We start from the raw sequence: 9,979 nt of genomic DNA on the forward strand, positions 1-9,979 counted from the left end.
GCACAGAATGTCTGCTTGTGTTGATGCCAGAATTGTTAATTACAACCTTTGAGCTGCCCTAACATTGGGGGAATTAAGATACACGGACAACATGCACTGTGGAAGCTATTTCACATTCATTAAATTAGACGGGTGCGACAAATTTAAATTGCTAGGATGCAACACAGAATGCTTGCTTGCGTTGACAAAAATTATTAACTTTCAATGACTTGTTTATTTGCCTTGAAAAAGGCATTATGATTTCCGAAATTGGATTTCCTGATGGCAATCTTCATGCTGCCCCAACACGGGGGGAATAATGGCTGTCTGGCGACACACGCTGAGAAAAACCGCGCTACTCCTGAGACGTGGTGACCAATCACAGGGCTAGTGCTGCTGTTAAGGAAGGACGACTGCTGTTGTCGCAGTCTAGTACAATTATGAGCGGCTCCGGCTGAAACAGGCTCTTGTATAGCCCAAATAGCATGTTTTCAATTGCAAGGTATATGATCCTGTCGACCGTGCTTGGGAAGCAAGCAAATAACGACCAATCAGAGGTCGAATTTTTCGTTTTGACAAGGCTTGACTATTTTCAATAGTACAATAGTGTGAATAATAAAATTACAATTATCTTCAATTGGGAAGAATCTTAGAAGATTTTCCAACCCATTGCTGCAAGAACGAAGAAAATCCATCGAATACTAACCGATTTATTAGCATTTGAAATTGGACATATTTTTCACTTTTTTCGGTTTTAGATTTTCATTTCACATCCCTATGTAGCCGAACTTCCTAAGAGAAGTATTCTACTTCAAAAACCGCAGGCTATTCTAGCTAGGAACACCATTACATATCTCTTCCACTTCTATTTTTTGCAATTTGAATAACACTTTCACATGTTTTTGGGTTAGATGACTGATATTTTCCACGGGTAGAAATTTTTTTTTGAATCAGCAGTAATTTTTTTTACAGGACGTATACATTTTAGCACGCATTTAGCAATGCAACTCTAATTCATTTAGTTGTAGAGAAAAACTGTTTAGGAACGTAACTCATCAATCTATAGTCGTAAAAATCATTTTCACTAAGGGGGTAGAGGGTACCCAAATGACCACGCTTGTCCACGGTAGGAGGGAAGGGGGTAACGATAATGTGCACGGGGACACGATATTTTTCCACAAAAAAGAGGAAAGCTGTCAAAAATAAATTGGCTTGCAAGGAAACATCTACAGCTGTTCTAATTTGAGAGTCGTTGTCAGCTAAAAAAGCAAAGGCTACATTCCGATTCGGAACTTGACCTTCTGTTTATTGATACCAGACTTCGCAGCCGACTATTTAATGTACAGGACAATTGCGGGGCTAGCGCTACGATCCTACTGACACTAACAGTCTCTCCCGAGCCGAGACTCGAACCTACGACGACTGACTTGTTAGGCCAGCATCGTACCTCGAGACCATCTGGGAGTTATCAGCTGTATTTGTGTTAAATTTGGCTTCTCAAATATATTTCCTTTTTAATCATTTTCTTTCAAAAGCAGAGGTCTTTGGGGCACTTTCAACTAAGCTCAATTTGGATAAAGTTTTGTCTTTACTCGCATCCATCTATCAATCCACTTTTCGCTAAATTTGGAATCATTATCTGCTTTACCATTTCTTTCAGAACGCTTCTATTCATCAATCATTTGGCTGAATTTTTAAATTATTATTTTGAACCAAATCAAAGAACATTTCCTTAATTTTTTTGTTTTTTTTTTTGCATTTCAAGAGCGTTCCTAAGCACTTTAGGTTAGTTCGGAGTACCTAATTTGCTTCATCTGTTTTGTGAAAGCCTTTTTAACATAATTTTAGACGTTTTTGCCTTTCTCCTAGAAAGGTATAGCAATCACTGGAAAAAACCAAAGGTATAATACTACAAGGTATACAGCCCTAGAGGTTGTATGAAATGGTGACGTAGGACTAAATGTATACATTATATGCTGCGATAAACTGTTCATAGGCAACACTACCGTTTTTATTTGATGGTCGTTATTGTAAAACTAACGATGCATGAACATGAAAATTTTACACTAGTAGTAGTTGCGAAATTTCTCATAACTCTCATCTTCAAGCATCTATAGCTCTGAAAAGAACCGATTCCATAATCTTCAGCTCGAAATGTGTGCTATAGAGCGCTGATGATCGCACCACCACCGGTAGTATTGAATATTTTGTTGGCCACGCATAAAATTTGCTCTCCGCTGTGCCCTCCAGTAGCTGTGCCAGCAAAATATCCTGCAGCGTACGATGATAACTGCTGCCGTATGCAAAATAAAGGTAGCATGCTCCGCGGTGCCTGGAAGTTGACTCGTATGCAGCTCTCGATTCTCAATGTCGCGTACCTCTAACAGCTATACTCCACTCGCTGTTGTGTGACAAACTAGACTGAAGCTGAATTTTCTACACGCAATCTTTTGTATCGAGTTCAGCGTAGATTTTTGCCATTAAGGCGTGGCCACACAGCTTGGAGAAAGAGGAACAAACCGAAACACTTTGTTGAGTCAAAATATGTAGGCAGTGGAATTTATTTCGTCCATGTTATTGTTATCTGTGCTCGGGAAGCAAGCCAATAACGAGGGAAATATATGGGAAAGCTTGACCTTGGAATTTTTCACCATTAAGCAGCAACAATGTTGAACATCATATCAAAAAATTGTTACACATTTTATCTATCCACCGACATATAAATGACTAAGATGCATTAAGTCGTTCGCTCGCTTTAATCGTTTGAAATCTGACGCAACATTTGCCAGTTTCATTTTCAATTTCACAAAGTGTAATCTAGTATAGAAAACAAAGACGTAGTCCTACGTCAAAAATGGTCCCAATGGCCAAATATCACATACCACTCGACCCCTTTCGACTGTCTCCAAAACCCTTAACTTTTAAATTTTGTTATGATTGAACATATGGTTTAAAAGTTATTTAAAGAAAAGTTATCCTGAAGTTGTTTAAACTCACTCATTTTTCTCAGAGATGGCTGAACCGATTTTCCCAAATATAGTCTCAAATGAAAGGTCTAGTTGCCCCATAGGTTGCTATTGAATTTCATTTCAATCGGATTGTAACTTTGTCCGTTGTTCATATTCGTTGTTCATGTTCAATGTGAAATCACATAATGAAAGTAAACATGAAAGTGATCCAAATGGCCGAATGTCATATACTACTCGACTCAGTTCGACGTGCGAGCGTGTACGTGTGTATGTGCACCTTTTTTCGCACTCACTTTTCTCAGAGATGGTCTGACCGATTCTTTCTATATTGGTGTCAAACGAAGGGTCTATTTGCCGCTTAGGTTGCTATTGAATTCGATTGTAATCAAACTTTTAGTTTTGGCGCTGCGTCATAATGTGAAAATCGCTCTTATATCTCAGAAGCTATGAACCTAGTTGAATTCAAATTAATAGACTTTTAAACCCTTGAACAATGAATTTTATAATGTTTAACCATGTGATTTGAAAGTTATAGAAAGAAACGTAACCCGCAGATTGTTTAAAACTATAGCTACGATCAAAATATGTGGCCTCAACGTCATTTAAATTTGATATTGTACTATTTCAATGTTTGCGGCCTTGCTCGGAATTGAAGTTGAATTTAAAAGTCATTTCTATCATATCACTTTTTTTCAGTTTAAATAGTTTATTTGACACGACACGATACATCTTATGTTTTACTGAGCCAAATATAATTCTTATTATGTCTAACTTAGCAGGAAAAAGAGGTAAAACTCATTTCACTTTTTCTTTACCACAAATATTACGTCAAATATTACATACTATACCTAAATTATTACTCTATATATAACATCAATATTCTAGTACCCAAAGAGTGGATATACCTTCATTGAAATGAAATATGGAGTTTACTCCCGGCTTCGGGTCCGGGATAATGTTCTTAAAAAACATTGGGTAATGTTTGTACCTTTAAGGTTGTTTTCCAGAAATCGGAAGCTACTATGTATCTAAAAGTTTAAAATGGCGTCCTAAGTTGATTTCTGGCCTCTGGATGTAACGCTTCCGCAATACTCATAATAGATGATATTTGGTCATCTTAATTTGTTTTCCAGAAACTGAAAGTCGGAATCTTCGCCATCAAAATACCCGGATTAGGCAAAATTTGGCCATTTTTGTGAGTATTCCGGTAACCAGAAGTAGTCATCTGGATTTTTTGCGTGATGTATTTGAAACATATTTATTTCATTATTTATTATTATTTATTTTTAATTTTAATCTAATAATGGTATCGTTGTGCTGTTGGCTATCAGAAATTCCTTATTTAGAGTAATAAGTTTGAATGAGGAAGGCTGGGTCTCACCGCTAGGTGGATTAATTTGGGTTTTTTTTGACGTAGAATACGTCTAACGGCAACAATTACAGGGACCCAATTTCAATACAGGGATCCAATTTTAAAACCGAAAACATCGAGAGCGTCACAAAAATTGTCCAATTTCAAATATTTTAAACCCAGTCAGCTTCCAACCGATTTCTGTCATTTTTGCAGCAATCGATTGGGAAATCATTTAAGGACCCGTGCAGAAAATTTTAATCTGATTGTTCAAACTATTGTTATATTGAAAATTGTTGAACATTGTCGAAACGCGAATGTCGACTTTTGATTGCTCGCTTGCTGCCTTTCCCTAAAAAGGATGACAGAATGGAGTACCTAGTTAGCCAGATATGCACTCTTCGGGCTATATAAGAGACTGTTTCTCCTCAAGCAAATCAGTTTACTAGTAGCAGGCAGCAGCAGCGGACATCAACACCGATGGCAGTAGGTGAAGTGGATCAGCATCAGGCAACAGCGGCGGTGGGAGTGGTTAGCTGCAGTTCTTACCTCTTTCAGTTCGGCTTCCCTTCGATCTGAGTTGGACCCCACCAGCGGTAGTCCGATTCAGATATCGTTGGGTGAATACAACCCGAAACTGAAAGAGACTCGCACCGCCAGGTGATTTGAGAAGCCACCATCATCCAGCGTATGTAGGGTGTGTGCACATCACGTGTGTGAATATTTGTAGCGTGTATCCCTAACATATAAGGTGTGTGGCTAGCGTGTGTGTATGTTTATGGCGTGTATGCATGTCTGTAGCGCGTGTGGCACCGTGCATGTCTAGCGTGTCTGTGCATGTCTATAGCTTGTATGGCTTGCTATAGAGCGTGTGGCTAGAGTGCGTGGCTTGCTATATAGTGTGCGTGGCTAGCTGTATAGCGTGGGTGTATGTTTATAGCGTGTCTATAGATGTACGTGGCTTGCTATATAGCGTGTGTGGCTTGCTATACATGCTATATAGTTTATAGCATGTGTGGCTTGCTATATAGCGTGTGTGGCTAGCAGTATAGCAATTGAAATTTTCATATATACATAATTGCTAATAAATCACCTCATGTAGAGTTAAATTATCACTGTAAATCATCCAAAACTAAAAAAAATATTTGCCATGTTGAAAGAATATTCGCTTGTCAATAAATGGCATTGACAAACACAATTAACCTCAAAGTTTATCTGAAGAATTTCTGTCTTACAAATTGCAGCAATCAGTTGTAAAATTATCTACGCTATCGTAAAATGCAGAAAATTGTTATTTGAACTGTTATATCATAGATGGAGAATGCACTATTTGCTCTTGTCTATAGCCTCTTCGTAGCCACTGCCTAAATTAAGATATCTTAGTGCAACTTGATACAAAAGACAGCCACAAAACAATTCGATACTAGCACAGCTACAGAGGTAAACGTCATTTGAAGCAAAAAGACTATTAAATTATTTAACCCCAATTGACGTTCTCTGCGGTCGTGTCTTATAAACAACCTCCTCCACTTTTCTTTTGTTTCATCTGTACCTGCGAAACATTTTACAGCCTTTTTTGGTTAATTCATGATCATATTTTATTTTGATCTTTTCTGTCTAAATAAAGCGTCATAAACCTCTATTTCCATTGTTGGCTTTTTCTATATATCAGTGATGGTTTTGTAATGATTTTGAACTAAATTTAGTAATCATCTTTTCTATTTGAAAAAAGTGTTTTAAGATGTTTCATGCTACATTTACTAAAGCTTTTGTGCATTTGAAATTCAACTTGTTTTTCCTTGAATTTGGTATTTTTTCTGGGTAAAAGTTTATCTTTTAAGTTATTTGATCTAATTTGAAATCAATTGTTCACCTGTTTTCATGTTTTAGAGGCGTTTCTCTGCTCATTCGAACAATTTTTTGTTTAATTTAGAATTTATTTCTATTGGGACCTCTCCACTGTTTAACGTTTCTAGGCATTTTTTTAGAGTTTTTGTTTTGTTTATCTCAACATATTTTAAGTTACTTGAAGTTATATTCAAAATTGTTTTCTTTACGACTTCTTCCGGATATCAGGGAAGTTTTTCCAGTGTTAACTTTTGTATGCTTTCTTTTTAGAGTGTTTAGAGACGTTTCAGAGTTTTTTGACGTTAATTTCTGAATATATTATTTGTAGTAGTTCAGTGCATTTCTCGGCTCCCTTAGGCTTAATTTGGATGAGATTATTTTCATTTATGGCTTCAATGGTCTAGGTGGTTTTGAGCTGATTTCAAAATTATTTTTGTTATTCTTTTGCTGACATTTTTTTGTTATATCACTTCATGAAATGACAGAAATAAATATTTTTCGATTTTTCGTTGTAAAAAAAATGTCTACGCTTGTCCACGAGGGGGGGCCGGGGGTGGGGGTCTAATATGACGATTTTTGTGTCCACGTGGAATGTGGACGGCCCCTAATGAAATTCTTTGAAAACAACTAATAATCTTTTTTCAGTTTTCACCCTTTCAGACACACTAGATTTTCATTCTTGTAAAGAGCTGTCATACCCTCATGTCATTTTAACGCCCATCGTTAACGGTCACACAACAAGATTTGATGAGGATCACACCGTTCGAAAATGACAATCGAACGCCATGAGTTATCAAAATGAAACACCAATGTTGATCGAAAAGTGAACTTTTCGAAGCCGCTTCCTTTTGGGGTAATATTTTGAAATAGAACCACGTGAGGATTCGGCAACAACGCTTTAGAAAGTGCAGAGTCAATCCTGCATCGGCTCGTAAAAAAACTAATTTTAGTGGAAATCAGAAAAAAGAATTATCAGTACTAGAAGTCTAGATTTCTAGTAGAGTCTAACGGAAACTGATAATTCTTTTTTCTGATTTCTTAAATCACTCTGCTAAGACGCTCAGTATAGATTTTTCAAATTTAATTTTAGTGGTGTAACTAATTGGAACTACGAAATCACGTGTGATAGTGGAAGTGAACACTAAAACGGTGCTGCTAAAGCTAAGTACCGTGCCGTTACCACCGGTAATGCAGCAAATACATTACAAAAAAAATGTCTTTTTTTTTTCTTTTCTGCTTATATTTTTTAATTTATCATTAATATTTTTAATTTAATTTTCTTTTTTTTTTTGTAAGATTTGAACCACTGCGACCATTGTTTTGATCTTTTGTGGTATAGATTTAACTTTCTTAGTGTTGCAATTGCAGAGCCGATCGATTGACACATTATTTATTCCAAGTTCAGCAATTTGTCATCAAATTTAAGGTCAGCTCCCTAACATACAGTATTAAAAATATTTTTTTTTTTGTGTTAATAGATAGATGGTTCATTTGGCAAAGTTGCAAAAAATTTTAAAACATGAAACTCTACAAAAAAACCAAATTTCTATCCTCATTGGGTACAAAGTTATAAAGTATATTATATGAAAGCTACTCAGAACTTAGTTTTTTGATATAAACTTTTGTCGGTTGCCTTTTACAAGAAAACGAGGTTCGGAAGAATTAATGAGGCACACAAAACACATATTTTTGCTGAAAATCATTCATCTCCAGGACTATTCCTTACAAAGTGATAGCAAATTTATTATTAAATGATATATAATGGATCAGAGTTGGAGGTAATACTACAAAAACAGAGCAATCACGTAAATCACGATTTCAAATGGCGTTAAGCATTTTTCACTCAGCGGACTGCAAGGCGCATGTCACACTAAGCCACGGTGACAGCTGTTAATTGAATTAGGTGATATTCGATTTACCCTCCTCCTCCTCCTCCGACGAGGTGAAACTTAAGTCCACTTTCAACTTTGGTTAGCCCTTCTTTCGTGTATCGTTTTGGACAGTTCTCCATTTTTGTTCACACGCTATGACTTTCGACTTACGTGCGACCTTCCCGATTCGTTTCAGATACCCGCGAGACAGCGTTCGTGCACGCAATCACAGCTGCCGGAATCACTTACGCCGTTACGAAGGCTTGTACGATGGGCGATCTGGTGGAGTGCTCCTGCCAGAACCACGTAAAGAAAAACGTCCAAAACTACGCCACCGCAGTCAGCACCGATGGCGCCTTGGGTTCGCCCGTTCCGAGTGGGCTGGACGGTCCTGGATCGGTTGCCGCTTACGGAGTAGCAAATAGAAATGGCGGCCGAAAGCCGAAAAACGGCCGGAAGATCAATACACGCAACACCATGCTGATCACGTCATATCGTAATGCAAATAGCAATTTCAACAATTACAATAGCCTTTCGACAGCGCAGGCCGTCGCCAAGAAGGACATGATTAAGCCAGTTCAGAAGCAGATTGGTTCCAGCCAGGACGGTAGCTGGGAGTGGGGTGGCTGTGACGATAATGTCAATTTTGGTTTTAGAAAATCGAAAGATTTCCTGGATGCCCGGTTACGCAAGAAAAGTGATATTCGAACGTTGGTCAAACTGCATAACAATAACGCAGGCAGATTGGTGAGTTGAGTGGATACTTAAATTGATTTATCAAGTATTAAGCCATATTATGCGATGCGGCATCCCTAATATGTTGCATAAACCGACATATGTACAGTACACTTGATCACTTGACTACATACTCGAAGCAAAACACGTAATCAATCATATTTTCCATTCTTTCCGCAGGCCGTCAAGCAGTTTATGCGGATGGAGTGCAAGTGCCACGGTCTGTCCGGATCCTGCACCATGCGAACCTGCTGGATGAAGATGCCACCCTTCACGGAGGTGGGAGTTCGCCTGAAGGAGCATTTTGACGGTGCCACAAAAGTGATTGCACGAAACGACGGCCACAGCTTCATGCCGGATGATCCGTCGATCAAATTACCCACCAAGCGGGATCTGGTGTACACCGAAGATTCGGACGATTTCTGTGAACCGAATGCAAAGACGGGCTCACTAGGGACGCACGGTCGGGAGTGCAACATTACATCCAACGGAGTGGACGGTTGTAATTTAATGTGCTGCGAGCGAGGACAGTCCAGCAAGCAGGTTGAGGTTAAGCGGAACTGCAAGTGCAGCTTCAAATGGTGCTGCGAGGTCACCTGCAGCACCTGCATCGATGTGAAGGAGGTCTACACCTGTAAATAGATGGCGGATGGAGCAAAGATAACCAGGAGAAGCGTGATAGTAACCGCTGTGTTTGCGTATCGTTTAAAAGAAGCAACTCTCCACATGAATCCGGGAAGACTGATCGAAGAAGTGACTTTGTTGAGACATGAGTGTATAGAATGAAATGATAAGTAACTGAAATCAAATTGATTTGAACTTGGAATTGTTGTGTAGCACCACTTGTAAACTTACCAGATCTTCGAATAAGCTTTAATCAATTTCTAGGTACATTAGAAGCTTTCAAAAAAGCAGCACTAATAACTAGAATATGTTTGCAATATTTATTGTTAAGTGTGGTTAAATTTGAGCATGCAAAACAAACACGCAGTCGAGCTCTCTTTGTTTGAAAGAAATCCTTAAATTTGTGCAGTTATCGCTTGACAAATTCCCACACAAAAAAAAAAACTTCTATCTAAGTTTCAATATGAAAGAGCCCCATAGAATCGAACGATTAATGCTCGACATAAAAGCATTACTCATTTGCAGATTAAGACCTAAGTTTCCTCACACTGAAGTTAAGCATCGGTCGGATCCAACAACCCACCCAAGTTCCAGCGCAAACA

General features: G+C 38.3%; 1 protein-coding gene across 1 annotated transcript in view; it reads left to right on the forward strand.

The window, feature by feature from the left end:
• The window catches only part of LOC129732224 (protein Wnt-6), a 60,734-nt gene extending 51,011 nt beyond the window's left edge, over nt 1-9,723 (forward strand). Inside the window, exons 3-4 of the mRNA XM_055692874.1 lie at nt 8,215-8,765; nt 8,934-9,723. Of these exons, the coding sequence (XP_055548849.1) occupies nt 8,215-8,765; nt 8,934-9,395 (1,013 nt within the window). The 3' untranslated portion in view covers nt 9,396-9,723. The remainder of the gene's footprint in view (nt 1-8,214; nt 8,766-8,933) is intronic.
• Nucleotides 9,724-9,979: the final 256 nt, after the last annotated feature.

This window comes from Wyeomyia smithii, chromosome 3, assembly GCF_029784165.1.
Source record: "Wyeomyia smithii strain HCP4-BCI-WySm-NY-G18 chromosome 3, ASM2978416v1, whole genome shotgun sequence".
Lineage (NCBI taxonomy): Eukaryota > Metazoa > Arthropoda > Insecta > Diptera > Culicidae > Wyeomyia > Wyeomyia smithii.